The 20,041-nt window shown below is 39.9% G+C and overlaps 1 protein-coding gene across 1 annotated transcript in view; it reads left to right on the top strand.

The window, feature by feature from the left end:
- Positions 1 to 19,554, top strand: part of HELZ2 (helicase with zinc finger 2) — a 58,297-nt gene extending 38,743 nt beyond the window's left edge. The window contains exons 18-20 of the mRNA XM_056547852.1: positions 15,745 to 15,898; positions 15,979 to 16,146; positions 19,012 to 19,554. Coding sequence (XP_056403827.1) covers positions 15,745 to 15,898; positions 15,979 to 16,146; positions 19,012 to 19,130 — 441 coding nt within the window. The 3' untranslated portion in view covers positions 19,131 to 19,554. The remainder of the gene's footprint in view (positions 1 to 15,744; positions 15,899 to 15,978; positions 16,147 to 19,011) is intronic.
- The last annotated feature ends 487 nt before the right edge of the window (positions 19,555 to 20,041 follow it).

Raw genomic sequence — 20,041 nt, 5'->3', positions numbered from 1 at the left:
AACCACTGTATTAGATGTCTGAAAACTGTAGTCCTCCAGATGTTGAAAAACTACAACTCCAAGCATGCTGGGAGTTGTAGTTTTGCAACATCTGCCCCTAAAGATGTTGCCAACTACTACTTCCAGCATGCCTGAGAATGTTTGGGAGTTGTGGTTTTGCAACAACTGGAGGCACACTGGTTGGGAAACATTGTCTGTTTCCTAACTCAGTGTTTCCCAACCCGTGTGCCTCCAGCTGTTGCAAAACTATAACTACCAGCATGCACTGATAGACTATGCATGCTGGGAGTTGTAGTTTTGCAACAGCTGGAGGTCCCCCCCCCTGTGAATGTACAGGGTACATTACACATGGGCAGGGGGCTTACAGTGAGTATCAGGCCGCAAGTTTGCGATGCAGCAAATTTTGCGTGGCAGCTCAAACTCGCAGCGGGAAACTCGCTGTAATCCCCCGCCCGTGTGACTATACCCTAAAAACACTACATTAACACAAAATAAAATAAAAAGTAAAAAACACTACATATACACATACCCCTACACAGCCCCCCTCCCCTCCCAATAAAAATGAAAAACGTCTGGTACGCCACTGTTTCCAAAATGGAACCTCCAGCTGTTGCAAAACAACAACTCCCAGTATTGCCGGACAGCCGTTGACTGTCCAAGCATGCTGGGAGTTTTGCAACAGCTGGAGGCACCCTGTTTGGGAATCATTGGCGTAGAATACCCCTATGTCCACCCCTATGCAATCCCTAATTCAGGCCTCAAATGCACATGGCGCTCTCACTTTGGAGCCCTGTCGTATTTCAAGGCAACAGTTTAGGGCCACATATGGGGTATCGCCGTACTCGGGAGAAATTGCCTAACAAATTTTGGGGGGCTTTTTCTCCTTTCACCCCTTATGAAAAGGTGAAGTTGGGGTCTACACCAGCATGTTAGTGTAAAAAAAAAAATAATAATATTTTACACTAACATGCTGGTGTTTCCCTATACTTTTCATTTTGACAAGAGGTAAAAGGGGAAAAAAGCCCCCCAAAATTTGTAATGCAATTTCTCCCGACTACGGAGATACCCCATATGTGGGCGCAAACTGCTCTGGGGGCGCACAACAAGGCCCAGAAGGGAGAGTGCACCATGTACATTTGAGGTGATTTGCACAGGGGTGGCTGATTGTTACAGCGGTTTTGACAAACGCAAAAAAAAAAAAAAAAAACCACATGTGACCCCATTTCGTAAACGACACCCCTCACGGAATGTAATGAGGGGTGCAGTGAGAATTTACACCCCACAGGTGTCTGACAGATCTTTGGAACAGTGGGCTGTGCAAATTAAAAATGTTGTACAGCCCACTGTTCCAAAGATCTGACAGACACCAGTGGGGGGTAAATGCTCACTGTACCCCTTGTTACGTTCCTCAAGGGGTCTAGTTTTCAAAATGGTATGCCATGTGGGGTTATTTTGCTGTCCTGGCACCATAGGGGCTTCCTAAATGCGACATGCCCCCCAAGCAAAATTTGCTCTCAAAAAGCCAAATATGACTCCTTCTCTTCTGAGCCCGTAGTGCACTTCAGGTCAACTTATGGGGTACCTCCATACTCAGAAGAGATGAGGTTACAAATTTTGGGGGGTATTTTCTGCTATTAACCCTTGCAAAAATGTGAAATTTGGGGGGAAACACACATTTTAGTGAATTATTAAAATATTTTTTTTTTACATATGCAAAAGTCGTGAAACACCTGTGTGGTATTAAGGCTCACTTAATTCCTTGTTACGTTCCTCAAGGGGTCTTGTTTCCAAAATGGTATGCCATGTGTTTTTTTTTTGTTTTTGTTTTTGTTTTTTTTTGCTGTTCTGGCACCATAGGGGCTTCCTAAATGCAACATGCCCCCCAAAAACCATTTCAGAAAAACGTACTCTACAAAATCCCCTTGTCGCTCCTTCCCTTCTGAGCCCTCTACTGCGCCCGCCGAACACTTTACATAGACATATGAGGTATGTGCTTACTCGAGAGAAATTGGGCTACAAATATAAGTATACATTTTCTCCTTTTACCCCTTGTAAAAAATTCAAAAATTGGGTCTACAAGAACATACGAGTGTAAAAAATGAAGATTGTGAATTTTCTCCTTCACTTTGCTGCTATTCCTGTGAAACACCTAAAGGGTTAAAACACTTACTGAATGTCATTTTGAATACTTTGGGGGGTGGAGTTTTTATAATGGGGTCATTTGTGGGGTATTTCTAAGATGAAGACCCTTCAAATCCACTTCAAACCTGAACTGGTCCCTGAAAAATTGTGAGTTTGGAAATTTTGTGAAAAATTGGAAAATTGCTGCTGAACTTTGAAGCCCTCTGGTGTCTTCCAAAAGTAAAAACGCGTCAATTTTATGATGTCAACATAAAGTGTATACACTATACACAATAAGAGGTGGGCTCAGCCTATAAATCATCACTACGGTGCTATCACATGTATCATAGTCAAACACTACACAAAAAAGAGATACAAGAATGGATGCACACCTGCTTATTCTACAAAATATAATATCTTTATTACATATATAAATTGATACAAGTCTATTTAGGGTTTAGGGGGACACCCGCATGGTCACCTTCATCCATCGTTCCATATTGCCTTGTCTTCTCCTGTGTTTAGCATTTACAGACGTTTGGTGCAGGTTGTATTTTTCATTGTCCAGGAGTATGGCTGTATTATCAGATTGTATATATACTTAAGATTTACTGTCATTTAATAGGCTAGGTGGTTTAGTGCAATTACTACATTTGCGGGTGTCCTGGGAGGGGCTCATTTTTGTGGGTCCCCCCCTGTTTGTGGAGGCCTTGGAGCCTTTTTAGGTGTTTTTAAATGTCCTTTTTTGAGTTGTCTTGTATCAATTTATATATGTAATAAAGATATTATATTTTGTAGAATAAGCAGGTGTGCATCCATTATTGTATCTCTTTTTCTTTTTTGTGTAGCAAACATAAAGTAGACATATTGTATATGTGAATAATTAAAAAAATTATTTGGAATATCCATTTTCCTTACAAGCAGAGAGCTTCAAAGTTAGAAAAATGCAAAATTTTCAAATTTTTCATCAAATTTTGGGATTTTTCACCAAGATAGGATGCAAGTTACCACAAAATGTTACCACTATGTTAAAGTAGAATATGTCACGAAAAAACAATCTCGGAATCAGAATGATAAGTAAAAGCATTCCAGAGTTATTAATGTTTAAAGTGACAGTGGTCAGATGTGCAAAAAATGGCAGGGTCCTAAGGTGTAAAATGACTGGGTCCTTAAGGGGTTAAAGGGGTACTCCGGTGAAAAACTTTATTTTTTTTTTTTTTTTTTTAATCAACTGGTGCCAGAAAGTTAAACAGATTTGTAAATTACTTCTATTAAAAAATCTTAATCCTTCCTGTACTTTTTAGCTGCTGAATACTACAGTGGAAATTATTTTCCGTTTGAAACACAGAGATCTCTGCTGACATCATGAGCACAGTGCTCTCTGCTGACATCTCTGTCCATTTTAGGAACTGAGTAAAAGGAAATCCCCATAGCAAACATATACTGTTCTGGACAGTTCCTAAAATGGACAGAGATGTCAGCAGAGAGCACTGTGGTCATGTCAGCAGACAGCTCAGCGTTTCAAAAAGAAAATAATTTCCGCTGTAGTATTCAGCAGCTAATAAGTACTGGAAGGATTAAGATTTTTTAATAGAAGTAATTTACAAATCTGTTTAACTTTCTGGCACCAGTTGATTAAAAAAAAAAAAAAAAAAACTTTTTCACCGGAGTACCCCTTTAAAGGACCAGAGCATTTCTTGCACATCTGACCACTGTCACTTTAAGCATTAATAACTCTGGAATGCTTTTACTTATGAACTTGATTCTGAGATTGTTTTTTTTCATGACATATTCTACTTTATCATACTGGTAAATTTTTGTAGATACTTGCATCATTTCTTGGTGAAAAATTCCAAAATTTCATGAAGAATTGGAAAATTCAGCATTTTTCTAACTGAAGCTCTCTGCTTGTAAGGAAAATAGACATACCAAATAAATTATATATTGATTCACATAAACAATATGTCTACTTTATGTTTGCATAATTAAGTTGACGTGTTTTTACTTTTGGCAGACATCAGAGGGCTTCAAAGTTCAGCAGCAATTTTCAAATTTTTCACCAGGGACCAGTTCAGTTTTTAAGTGGATTTGAAGGGTCTTCATATTGGAAATACCACATAAATGACCCCATTATAAAAGCTGCACCCCTCAAAGTATACAAAATGACATTCAGAATGTTTGTTAACCCTTTAGGTGTTTCACAGGAATAGCAGCAAAGTGAAGGAGTAAATTCAAAATCTCCATTTTTTTACACTAACATGTTCTTGTAGACCCAGTTTTTGAATTTTTACAAGGTGTAAAAGGAGAAAATGCCACCTAAACTGTGTAACCCAATTTCTCTCGAGTAAGGAAATACCTCATATGTGAACGTAAACTGTTCTATGGGTGCACTAGAGGGCTCAGAAGGGAAGGAGCGACAATGGGATTTTGGAGAGTGAATTTTTTCTGAAATGGTTTTTGGGGGGCATGTCACATTTAGGAAGCCCTTATGGTTCCATAACAGCAAAAAAAAAAAAAACATGGCATACTATTTTGGAAACTACACCCCTCAAGACATGTAACAAGAGGTCCAGTGAGCCTTAACACCCCACAGGTGTTTGACGACTTTTCTTTAAAGTCGGATGTTTAATTGAAAATTAAATGCATTTTTTTCCCCAAATTTACCATTTTTACTAGAGGTAATAGGTAAAATGCACCCCCCAAAAAATGTGTAACCCCATTTCTTCTGATTATGGAAATACCCCATATGTGGACGTCAAGTGCTCTGCTGGCGCACTACAATGGCTCAGAAGAGAAGGAGCCACTTGACTTTTTGAAAGCAAATTTTACAGAAATAGTTTTTGGGGGCATGTTGCATTTAGGAAGCCCCTGTGGTTCCATAACAGCAAAATAAAAACCACATGGCATACTATTTTGGAAACTACACCCCTCAAGACATATAACAAGGGGTACAGTGAGCCTTAACACCTCACAGGTGTTTGACAACTTTTCGTTAAAGTCGGATGTGTAAATGAAGAAAAACATTTTTTCACAAAAATGCTTTTTTAAGAGGTAATAGGAGAAAATGCCGCCCAAAATTTGCAACCCTATTTCTTGGGTATGGAAATACCCCATATGTGGATGTAAAGTGCTCTGCGGGCAAACTACAATGCTCAGAAGAGAAGGAGCTTTTGAGCTTTTTGAGAGAGAATTTGTTTGAAATGGCGCTCTCACTCCTGAGCCTTGTTGTGCACCTGTAGAGCATTTTACGCACGCATATGGGGTATTTCCATTCTCAGGAGAAATTGCGTTACAAATTTTGGGGGTCTTTTTTTCCTTTTACCTCTTGTGAAAATAAAAAGTATGGGGAACACCAGCAAGTTAGTGTAAAAAAATTAATTGTTTTACAATAACATGCTGGAGTAGACCCCCAACTTTATCTTTTCATAAGCGGTAAAAGGAGAAAAAGCCCCCCGCCCCCCCCCCCCCCCCCCCCAAAAAAAAATTTGTTAGGCATTTTCTCCTGAGTACAGAAATACCGCATATATGGCCCTAAACTGTTTCCTTGAAATACGACAGGGCTCCAAAGTGAGAGTGCCATGCTCATTTGAGGCCTAAATTAGGGATTTGCATAGGGGTGGACATAGGGGTATTCTACGCCAGCAATTCCCAAACAGGGTGCCTCCAGCTGTTGCAATACTCCCAGCATTTACATTAACGTGGTCTAAGGTGATACAAGATGCTCAACCCCATGGCTTCACTACTGTGGTTGATGTAACAATGACATTAGCTAACCCTCAAAACTGATGTAAAATTTAGACATTAGCCAGTATATCCTTGTATGAAGGATACACTTGAGCCCCAGCATGCCTGGACAGTTAGTGGCTGTCCTGCAATACTGGGAGTTGTTGTTTTGCAACAGCTGGAGGCTCCGTTTTGGAAACAGTGCAAAATGTTTTTAATTTTTATTTGGGGGGGGGGGGGGTTACTGTGTAGGGGTATGTATATATGTAGTGTTTTACCCTTTATTTTGTGTTAGTGAAGTGTAGTGTTTTTAGGTTACATTCACACGGGCGGGGGTTTACAGAGAGTTTCCCGCTGGGAGTTTGAGCTGCAGCGGAAAGTTTGCTGCATCTAAAACTTGCAGTGAAAAACTTGCTGTAAACCTGCCCGTTTGAATGTACATTCACATGGGGGGGGGGGGGGGGCAAACCTCCAGCTGTTGCAAAACTACAACTCTCAGCATGCAGTGACAGAAGGGCATGCTGGGACTTGTAGTTATGCAACAGCTGGAGCCATACTGCTACAACTTCCAGCATGCCCTTTGGCTGTCCGTGCATGCTAGGGGTTGTAGTTACGCAACAGCTGGAGGCACACTGGTTGCAAAACACTGAGTTTGTTACATAACTCAGTGTTTCCCAACCCGTGTGCCTCCAGCTGTTGCAAAACTACAACTCCCTGCATGCATGGTCTGTCAGTGCATACTGGGAGGCACATGGGTTGGGAAACACTGAGTTAGGAAACAGACAATGTTTCCCAACCAGTGTGCCTCCAGTTGTTGCAAAACTACAACTCCCAGACAGCCAAAGGGCATGCTGGGAGTTGTAGTTTTGCAAGAACTGGAGGAGAACAGTTTGGAGACCACTGTGTAGTGGTGTCCAAACTGTAGCCCTCCAGATGTTGCAGAACTACAACTCCCAGCATGCCTGGACTGTCTTGGCATGCTGAGAGTTGTAGTTTTGCAACATCTGGAAGGGCACAGATTGGAGATCACTGCACAGTGGTCTCCAAACTGTGGCCCTCCAGATGTTGCAAGTTTTGTAGTTTTGAAACTCCTAGAAGTAGCAGTGAAGATCACTGTACAGCGATCCTCACTGCTACCTCTGATGCCGACGCTGCCTCCACTTGCCTGCCGCCACCACTTGTGCCTGCCGCCAGTCACCGGATCCCAACTGCCGTCGCAGGTATGTGCTGGGGTCCTCTTCCCCTGCTGTGCCTAATTTCTAGGGGCGGGCAGAGCGGGGGATCTGAACTTTCACCCTCCGTCAGATGAGACACTGTGATTGGTCCACAGGGACCAATCACAGTGATCGCTGACCAGGACCATCCACAAATGGTGCAGAAGTTGTCTCCCGCTGGTAACAGGGGGACTTTTGCCTGTTAACCCGTGCGATGCCGCGCATCGCCGGGTTAACTGAATGCCTTATATAAACGGCAGGATGCGCGAAGTACCTGCACAATCCAACGTTTATATAAGGCATTCTGCGAGAACGGGTTAAATATGAGTTTTGAAGTAATTTATGTTTGGTTTTGTTTTGCTTACATGCAACATGTTTTATACTATTACAGGGGGCGGGGTTAATAAGTTTGGCGCACATAAGCAAAAAACAATAAATCAATTCAGAACACCATTTTGTACGATTCCTCCTATTCTCCGCAACTTTTTTAAGTGATCTCCAAAGGCAGTTTTGTAAGCCAGGTCCAGGCTGGTGTAGATTTGCTGTGTTTTGGAGGGGTTTGCGACTTTTTGTGCGACAATCGCACTTGATAGTTCTGTAACCACTGCAAAGAGAAAACTGAAATTGACTTTTGCATGTGAAACATTACATGCGCCAGATAAAAGCAAAAAAACTCTCTAAAGACAATGATAAATCTCCCCCTATAGGTTTAGCAGCATGGAAATTCTGAACTGTGTATCCAGTAACATAACTAAAAATGAAATCACATTCCATAAGGTTTAAAAAATATATATATTCATGAAAATAAATAAATAACAAATTACAAAAAGGCTACTAAACAATAAAAAAACAACTATACTTATTTGGTTTTTACTGCATTTTGCTGGACTGACCCATAGAAAGAAGTTAAAGGACATATGCCAGCAAAAAACAAGGATAGGGGATAAGTGTTTGATCGCGGGGGGTCCGACTGCTGGGACCCCCCGCGATCTGTTGCACGGGGCCACGACTCTGCCGCAGCTCTCCCATTCAGGAGGCATGCTAGCCGCAGCAGACATGCCTCCTCCATGTAGCTCTATGGGAGAGGCGGGGAGGCAGCGTTCGTGCCTCCCCGCCTCTCCCATAGAACTGTATGAGATGGGGGCGTGGAGGAGGCGTACAGTCGACTTCAGAAACGTTGATGTTGATGATCACATTGAGCGGCAATGCGGGGCCCCGATTGGGAGATCACGGGGGGATCTGACCTGCCGATAGGGGATATGTTGTTTTTTGCTGCAAATGTCCTTTAACTGAAGAGAGAGAGATTGGGTCTGGTTGTAGCTCATTCAGTACACAATACAGAACCCTACTCTGATCACATAGTACACAATACAGAACCCTACTCTGATCACATAGTACACAATACAGAACACTCCTCTGATCACACAATACAGAACACTCCTCTGATCACATAGTACACAATACAGAACACTCCTCTGATCACACAGTACACAATACAGAACACTCTTCTGATCACATAGTACACAATACAGAACACTTCTCTGATCACATAGTACACAATACAGAACACTTCTCTGATCACATAGTACACAATACAGAACACTTCTCTGATCACATAGTACACAATACAGAACACTTCTCTGATCACATAGTACACAATACAGAACACTTCTCTGATCACATAGTACACAATACAGAACACTCCTCTGATCACATAGTACACAATACAGAACACTCTTCTGATCACACAGTACACAATACAGAACACTTCTCTGATCACATAGTACACAATACAGAACACTCTTCTGATCACATAGTACACAATATAGAACACTTCTCTGATCACATAGTACACAATACAGAACACTCCTCTGATCACATAGTACACAATACAGAACACTTCTCTGATCACATAGTACACAATACAGAACACTCCTCTGATCACATAATACACAATACAGAACACAATACAGAACACTTCTCTGATCACATAGTACACAATACAGGACACTCCTCTGATCACATAGTACACAATACAGAACACTTCTCTGATCACATAGTACAGAATACAGAACACTCCTCTGATCACATAGTACACAATACAGAACACTTCTCTGATCACATAGTACACAATACAGAACACAATACAGAACACTCCTCTGATCACACAGTACACAATACAGAACACTTCTCTGATCACATAATACACAATACAGAACACTCCTCTGATCACATAGTACACAATACAGAACACTCCTCTGATCACACAGTACACAATACAGAACACTCCTCTGATCACATAGTACACAATACAGAACACTCCTCTGATCACACAGTACACAATACAGAACACTCCTCTGATCACATAGTACACAATACAGAACACTTCTCTGATCACATAGTACACAATACAGAACACTCCTCTGATCACATAGTACACAATACAGAACACTCCTCTGATCACATAGTACACAATACAGAACACTTCTCTGATCACATAGTACACAATACAGAACACTCCTCTGATCACATAGTACACAATACAGAACACTCCTCTGATCACATAGTACACAATACAGAACACTCCTCTGATCACATAGTACACAATACAGAACACTTCTCTGATCACATAGTACACAATACAGAACACTCCTCTGATCACACAGTACACAATACAGAACACTTCTCTGATCACATAGTACACAATACAGAACACTTCTCTGATCACATAGTACACAATACAGAACACTCCTCTGATCACATAGTATACAATACAGAACACTCCTCTGATCACATAGTACACAATACAGAACACTCCTCTGATCACATAGTACACAATACAGAACACTTCTCTGATCATAGTACACAATACACAACACTTCTCTGATCACATAGTACACAATACAGAACACTACTCTGATCACATAGTACACAATACAGAACACAATACAGAACACTTCTCTGATCACATAGTACACAATACAGAACACTTCTCTGATCACATAGTATACAATACAGAACACTTCTCTGATCACATAGTACACAATACAGAACACTTCTCTGATCACATAGTACACAATACAGAACACTTCTCTGATCACATAGTACACAATACAGAACACTTCTCTGATCACATAGTACACAATACAGAACACTCCTCTGATCACATAGTACACAATACAGAACACAATACAGAACACTTCTCTGATCACATAGTACACAATACAGAACACTTCTCTGATCACATAGTATACAATACAGAACACTTCTCTGATCACATAGTACACAATACAGAACACTTCTCTGATCACATAGTACACAATACAGAACACTTCTCTGATCACATAGTACACAATACAGAACACTTCTCTGATCACATAGTACACAATACAGAACACTTCTCTGATCACATAGTACACAATACAGAACACTTCTCTGATCACATAGTACACAATACAGAACACTTCTCTGATCACATAGTACACAATACAGAACACTTCTCTGATCACATAGTACACAATACAGAACACTTCTCTGATCACATAGTACACAATACAGAACACTTCTCTGATCACATAGTACACAATACAGAACACTTCTCTGATCACACAGTACACAATACAGAACACTCCTCTGATCACATAGTACACAATACAGAACACTTCTCTGATCACATAGTACACAATACAGAACACTCCTCTGATCACACAGTACACAATACAGAACACTCCCCTGATCACATAGTACAAAATACAGAACACTTCTCTGATCACATAGTATACAATACAGAACACTTCTCTGATCACATAGTACACAATACAGAACACTTCTCTGATCACATAATACACAATACAGAACACTCCTCTGATCACATAGTACACAATACAGAACACTCCTCTGATCACACAGTACACAATACAGAACACTCCTCTGATCACACAGTACACAATACAGAACACTCCTCTGATCACACAGTACACAATACAGAACACTCCTCTGATCACATAGTACACAATACAGAACACTTCTCTGATCACATAGTACATAATACAGAACACTCCTCTGATCACATAGTACACAATACAGAACACTCCTCTGATCACATAGTACACAATACAGAACACTTCTCTGATCACATAGTACACAATACAGAACACTCCTCTGATCACACAGTACACAATACAGAACACTCCTCTGATCACATAGTACACAATACAGAACACTCCTCTGATCACATAGTACACAATACAGAACACTTCTCTGATCACATAGTACACAATACAGAACACTCCTCTGATCACACAGTACACAATACAGAACACTTCTCTGATCACATAGTACACAATACAGAACACTCCTCTGATCACATAGTATACAATACAGAACACTCCTCTGATCACATAGTACACAATACAGAACACTCCTCTGATCACATAGTACACAATACAGAACACTTCTCTGATCATAGTACACAATACACAACACTTCTCTGATCACATAGTACACAATACAGAACACTACTCTGATCACATAGTACACAATACAGAACACTTCTCTGATCACATAGTACACAATACAGAACACTTCTCTGATCACATAGTATACAATACAGAACACTTCTCTGATCACATAGTATACAATACAGAACACTTCTCTGATCACATAGTACACAATACAGAACACTACTCTGATCACATAGTACACAATACAGAACACTTCTCTGATCACATAGTACACAATACAGAACACTTCTCTGATCACATAGTACACAATACAGAACACTTCTCTGATCACATAGTACACAATACAGAACACTTCTCTGATCACACAGTACACAATACAGAACACTTCTCTGATCACATAGTACACAATACAGAACACTTCTCTGATCACACAGTACACAATACAGAACACTCCTCTGATCACATAGTACACAATACAGAACACTTCTCTGATCACATAGTACACAATACAGAACACTCCTCTGATCACACAGTACACAATACAGAACACTCCCCTGATCACATAGTACACAATACAGAACACTTCTCTGATCACATAGTATACAATACAGAACACTTCTCTGATCACATAGTACACAATACAGAACACTCCTCTGATCACACAATACAGAACACTCCTCTGATCACATAGTACACAATACAGAACACTTCTCTGATCACATATTACACAATACAGAACACTTCTCTGATCACATAGTACACAATACAGAACACTCCTCTGATCACACAATACAGAACACTCCTCTGATCACACAGTACACAATACAGAACACTCCTCTGATCACACAGTACACAATACAGAACACTCCTCTGATCACATAGTACACAATACAGAACACTTCTCTGATCACATAGTACACAATACAGAACACTTCTCTGATCACATAGTACACAATACAGAACACTTCTCTGATCACATAGTACACAATACAGAACACTCCTCTGATCACATAGTACACAATACAGAACACTTCTCTGATCACATAGTACACAATACAGAACACTCCTCTGATCACATAGTACACAATACAGAACACTCCTCTGATCACATAGTACACAATACAGAACACTCCTCTGATCACATAGTACACAATACAGAACACTTCTCTGATCACATAGTACACAATACAGAACACTCCTCTGATCACACAGTACACAATACAGAACACTTCTCTGATCACATAGTACACAATACAGAACACTTCTCTGATCACATAGTACACAATACAGAACACTCCTCTGATCACATAGTACACAATACAGAACACTCCTCTGATCACATAGTACACAATACAGAACACTTCTCTGATCATAGTACACAATACACAACACTTCTCTGATCACATAGTACACAATACAGAACACTACTCTGATCACATAGTACACAATACAGAACACAATACAGAACACTTCTCTGATCACATAGTACACAATACAGAACACTTCTCTGATCACATAGTATACAATACAGAACACTTCTCTGATCACATAGTACACAATACAGAACACTTCTCTGATCACATAGTACACAATACAGAACACTTCTCTGATCACATAGTACACAATACAGAACACTTCTCTGATCACATAGTATACAATACAGAACACTTCTCTGATCACATAGTACACAATACAGAACACTTCTCTGATCACATAGTACACAATACAGAACACTTCTCTGATCACATAGTACACAATACAGAACACTCCTCTGATCACATAGTACACAATACAGAACACTTCTCTGATCACATAGTACACAATACAGAACACTTCTCTGATCACATAGTACACAATACAGAACACTTCTCTGATCACACAGTACACAATACAGAACACTCCTCTGATCACATAGTACACAATACAGAACACTTCTCTGATCACATAGTACACAATACAGAACACTTCTCTGATCACATAGTACACAATACAGAACACTTCTCTGATCACATAGTACACAATACAGAACACATCTCTGATCACATAGTACACAATACAGAACACTCCTCTGATCACATAGTACACAATACAGAACACTCCTCTGATCACACAGTACACAATACAGAACACTCCCCTGATCACATAGTACACAATACAGAACACTTCTCTGATCACATAGTATACAATACAGAACACTTCTCTGATCACATAGTACACAATACAGAACACTCCTCTGATCACACAATACAGAACACTCCTCTGATCACATAGTACACAATACAGAACACTTCTCTGATCACATATTACACAATACAGAACACTTCTCTGATCACATAGTACACAATACAGAACACTCCTCTGATCACACAATACAGAACACTCCTCTGATCACATAGTACACAATACAGAACACTCCTCTGATCACATAGTACACAATACAGAACACTTCTCTGATCACATAGTACACAATACAGAACACTTCTCTGATCACATAGTACACAATACAGAACACTCCTCTGATCACATAGTACACAATACAGAACACTCCTCTGATCACATAGTACACAATACAGAACACTTCTCTGATCACAGTACACAATACAGAACACTTCTCTGATCACATAGTACACAATACAGAACACTTCTCTGATCACATAGTACACAATACAGAACACTTCTCTGATCACATAGTACACAATACAGAACACTCCTCTGATCACATAGTACACAATACAGAACACTTCTCTGATCACATAGTATACAATACAGAACACTCCTCTGATCACATAGTACACAATACAGAACACTCCTCTGATCACATAGTACACAATACAGAACACTCCTCTGATCACATAGTACACAATACAGAACACTCCTCTGATCACATAGTACACAATACAGAACACTTCTCTGATCACATAGTACACAATACAGAACACTTCTCTGATCACATAGTACACAATACAGAACACTTCTCTGATCACATAGTACACAATACAGAACACTCCTCTGATCACATAGTACACAATACAGAACACTTCTCTGATCACACAGTACATAATACAGAACACTCCTCTGATCACACAGTACACAATACAGAACCCTACTCTGATCACATAGTACACAATACAGAACACTCCTCTGATCACATAGTACACAATACAGAACACTCCTCTGATCACATAGTACACAATACAGAACACTACTCTGATCACATAGTACACAATACAGAACACTCCTCTGATCACATAGTACACAATACAGAACACTCTTCTGATCACAGTACACAATACAGAACACTTCTCTGATCACATAGTACACAATACAGAACACTTCTCTGATCACATAGTATACAATACAGAACACTTCTCTGATCACATAGTACACAATACAGAACACAATACAGAACACTTCTCATCCACTATACAATCTATTTTGTTATAGAACACGATACCCATTTCTCATCAGCTAGTATAGAATACATAACCCATCTTTGATCATCCAGTGTACTATGCAGAATCTATCACTGACCATAAATACTTTAAAATAAAGCCCTCATATGGCTGTATGTATAGAAAAATTAAACATTACCGCTTTCAGAATGTGGCAACACAAATTGACCTTTTGATCACTTTTTTTATTAAGTTTTTTTTCTGGGATGTGATGTGACTAAAAGCAGCAATTTATTTTTTCTTTTTTTATATACGTTTATGCTGTTCAATGAATGGGACCATTAACATTTTATTTTAATAGTTTTGATATTTAAGCACGCGGCAATACTAAATATGCTGATTTATTTTATTACATTTTGTTTGGTAAAATGGGAAAAGAAGGAAAACATTTTTTTTTAATTGAGGGAGAGCTTATTCACTTTTATTAAAACTTTTTAACACAGTTTTTTTTTTTTTTTACACTTTTTGTCCACACAGGATTATTAATTGCAATCTTTGGATTGCAGATACTGAACAGTACTATGCATAGGCAAAGTACTGGTCAGTGTTATCTGCGATCTACTTCTTTGGTCTTCTAAAAGGCAGACCAGAGAAGCATACTGCAGGAGCCGGCCGGAGCAGGTGAGTGAAGCTCCGCCGGCCATCTTAATACATCGCACTACTCACGATTGCTTAGAGATGTTACCCTCTGTTTCAGACTTAGGACTCCAATGCTTCTATAACCCCTGAGCCCCCTGTTATCTACACTAATCTTGTCATTAACTTCCTCAGGTGCGTCTGGCAAACCTTCTGGTCAGTCGGTCGGTTGCACCTAGAGATATCGCAATCCTGACCCCTTACAATGCCCAAGTGGCAGAGGTCACCAAGAGACTACACAATCTGGGATTGAACGAGGTCACCGCCTGCACCATCATGAAGAGCCAAGGTTGCCATTGGCTTATTATGTGGGAATTATAGGAGCAAGGTATTATAGCAGTATTATACAATATTGTTCTCTATCTACAGGGAGTGAATGGCGATATGTCATCTTTTCCACTGTACGATCATCTTCTGCTGAGGGACTGGACTCCCGACCTACGTACAGTTGGCTGCGGCAACATCTTGGTTTTCTTTCAGATCCAAACCAGATTAATGTGGCACTTACACGGGCCAAGGAAGGACTGTGTGTACTAGGTAAGAAAGAGAGCTGGTCTGTGCAAGCTAGGTAAGGACTAGAGATATTAAAGCTACTCAGTAAACAATACAGAACACTCCTCTGATCACATAGTACACAATACAGAACACTCCTCTGATCACATAGTACACAATACAGAACACTCCTCTGATCACATAGTACACAATACAGAACACTTCTCTGATCACATAGCACACAATACAGAACACTTCTCTGATCACACAGTACACAATACAGAACACTCCTCTGATCACATAGTACACAATACAGAACACTCCTCTGATCACATAGTAAACAATACAGAACACTCCTCTGATCACATAGCACACAATACAGAACACTTCTCTGATCACATAGTACACAATACAGAACACATCTCTGATCACATAGTACACAATACAGAACACTCCTCTGATCACATAGTAAACAATACAGAACACTCCTCTGATCACATAGTACACAATACAGAACACTCCTCAGATCACATAGTACACAATACAGAACACTTCTCTGATCACACAGAACACAATACAGAACACTCCTCTGATCACATAGTACACAATACAGAACACTACTCTGATCACATAGTACACAATACAGAACACTTCTCTGATCACATAGTACACAATACAGAACCCTCCTCTGATCACATAGTACACAATACAGAACACTTCTCTGATCACATAGTACACAATACAGAACACTTCTCTGATCACATAGTACACAATACAGAACACTACTCTGATCATAGTACACAATACAGAACACTTCTCTGATCACATAGTACACAATACAGAACACTTCTCTGATCACATAGTACACAATACAGAACACTACTCTGATCACATAGTACACAATACAGAACACTCCTCTGATCACATAGTACACAATACAGAACACTTCTCTGATCACATAGTACACAATACAGAACACTTCTCTGATCACACAGTACACAATACAGAACACTCCTCTGATCACATAGTACACAATACAGAACACTCCTCTGATCACATAGTACACAATACAGAACACTTCTCTGATCACATAGTACACAATACAGAACACTTCTCTGATCACATAGTACACAATACAGAACACTCCTCTGATCACATAGTACACAATACAGAACACTTCTCTGATCACACAGTACACAATACAGAACACTCCTCTGATCACATAGTACACAATACAGAACACTCCTCTGATCACATAGTACACAATACAGAACACTTCTCTGATCACATAGTACACAATACAGAACACTCCTCTGATCACATAGTACACAATACAGAACACTCCTCTGATCACATAGTACACAATATAGAACACTCCTCTGATCACATAGTACACAATACAGAACACTTCTCTGATCACATAGTACACAATACAGAACACTTCTCTGATCACATAGTACACAATACAGAACACTTCTCTGATCACATAGTACACAATACAGAACACTTCTCTGATCACATAGTACACAATACAGAACACTTCTCTGATCACATAGTACACAATACAGAACACTTCTCTGATCACATAGTACACAATACAGAACACTTCTCTGATCACATAGTACACAATACAGAACACTTCTCTGATCACATAGTACACAATACAGAACACTTCTCTGATCACATAGTACATAATACAGAATCCACCTCCTCACCCATTATACAATACAGAATCCATCTCCTCACCCATTATACAATACAGAATCCATCTCCTCACCCATTATACAATACAGAATCCATCTCCTCACCCAACATACAATACAGAATCCATCTCCTCACCCATTATACAATACAGAATCCATCTCCTCACCCAATATACAGTACAGAATCCATCTCCTCACCCATTATACAGTACAGAATCCATCTCCTCACCCAACATACAATACAGAATCCATCTCCTCACCCATTATACAATACAGAATCCATCTCCTCACCCAATATACAGTACAGAATCCATCTCCTCACCCATTATACAGTACATAATCCATCTCCTCACCCATTATACAGTACAGAATCCATCTCCTCACCCATTATACAGTACAGAATCCATCTCCTCACCCATTATACAGTACAGAATCCATCTCCTCACCCAATATACAGTACAGAATCCATCTCCTCACCCAATATACAATACAGAATCCATCTCCTCACCCAATATACAATACAGAATCCATCTCCTCACCCAATATACAATACAGAATCCATCTCCTCACCCAATATACAATACAGAATCCATCTCCTCACCCAATATACAATACAGAATCCATCTCCTTACACAATATACAATACAGAATCCATCTCCTCACCCAATATACAATACAGAATCCATCTCCTTACACAATATACAATACAGAATCCATCTCCTCACCCAATATACAATACAGAATCCATCTCCTCACCCATTATACAATACAGAATCCATCTCCTCACCCAATATACAGTACAGAATCAATCTCCTCACCCATTATACAATACAGAATCCATCTCCTCACCCAATATACAGTACAGAATCCATCTCCTCACCCAATATACAATACAGAATCCATCTCCTCACCCAATATACAATACAGAATCCATCTCCTCACCCATTATACAATACAGAATCCATCTCCTCTCCCATTATACAATACAGAATCCATCTCCTTACACAATATACAATACAGAATCCATCTCCTCTCCCATTATACAATACAGAATCCATCTCCTCACCCATCATACAGTACAGAATCCATCTCCTCTCCCATTATACAATACAGAATCCATCTCCTTACACAATATACAATACATCCATCTATGGTAATCTAGTGTACATTAGAACCCATCTAATAATGCATGACTTCTTTTCTCCAGGAAACCCTCTTCTATTAAGATGTTGTCCTCTCTGGGAACGACTCCTGCAGCACTACATGCAGAACGGAGTATTTATTGATGTGACCAATATCAATGTCCTTTATCCACGACGTCGCTGAATGGTTGAAGACACAATCACCAGCCAGGATGCTTCACTTTAGGAATTACCTCAATTCTTAACATTTTACTCAGGAATAGTGGAACATTCCATTGTAGCCCGCAGACGGGTGTAATTCATTCTTGCACTTTAAAAAAATTGTGCTGTGACCAGCGAGTCATCTTACGTTTTCCAAAATTTTTATCCACGTGTAGATCATTCCGTCATCTGGTGTTCACCAGTGTTACACCAGCATTACTAGCATTAGATTGCTAGACCCTCAGGTGAACCCTACTGGCACTGACATGTATCCTTACCTCATTTTAATATTATAGATGCATTCCTTTATACAGATATTGTCCCTTTTGTAAAGCTACATCTGCAGTGAGATTTTAATGTGGGCAGTGTTTTATTTTTTTTTTTTTTATATATATATCTTTTAAAAACAATTAAAATTATTTTTTAAATAATGAATTTTAACCAAAAAATTTTGATCTCACTGTAGTTTAAACAATTTATTGTGAATAAAATATCTATGTAAAAAACTGGAGTCATTGCTATCAATGATGTGAGGTGCAAATCACAGGCAACAAGTGGCCTCCAAGACCCGAAACAGTCCTCTTCCCTTCCTTAAAGGGGTACTCTGCCCCCTAGACATCTTATCCCCTATCCAAAGGATAGGGGATAAGATGTCTGATCGCAGGGGTCCCGCCGATGGGGACCCCCGCAATCTCCCTGCTGAACCCAGCGTTTGTTTAGAGCGTCGGGTGCAGCGCCGGAGGCTCCTGACATCACGGCCGCACCCCGCTTGTGACATCACAGTCACGCCCCCTCAATGCAAGTCTATGGGAGGGGGCGTGACTCCCATAGACTTGCATTAAGGGAGCATGGCCGAGATGTGACGAGCAGGACGTGACCGTGATGTCACGAGCC

This window comes from Hyla sarda, chromosome 12 (genome assembly GCF_029499605.1).
Source record: "Hyla sarda isolate aHylSar1 chromosome 12, aHylSar1.hap1, whole genome shotgun sequence".
NCBI lineage: Eukaryota > Metazoa > Chordata > Amphibia > Anura > Hylidae > Hyla > Hyla sarda.
The sequence above is the reverse complement of the archived record's forward strand: the minus strand, read 5'-3'. Positions and strand labels throughout refer to the sequence as shown.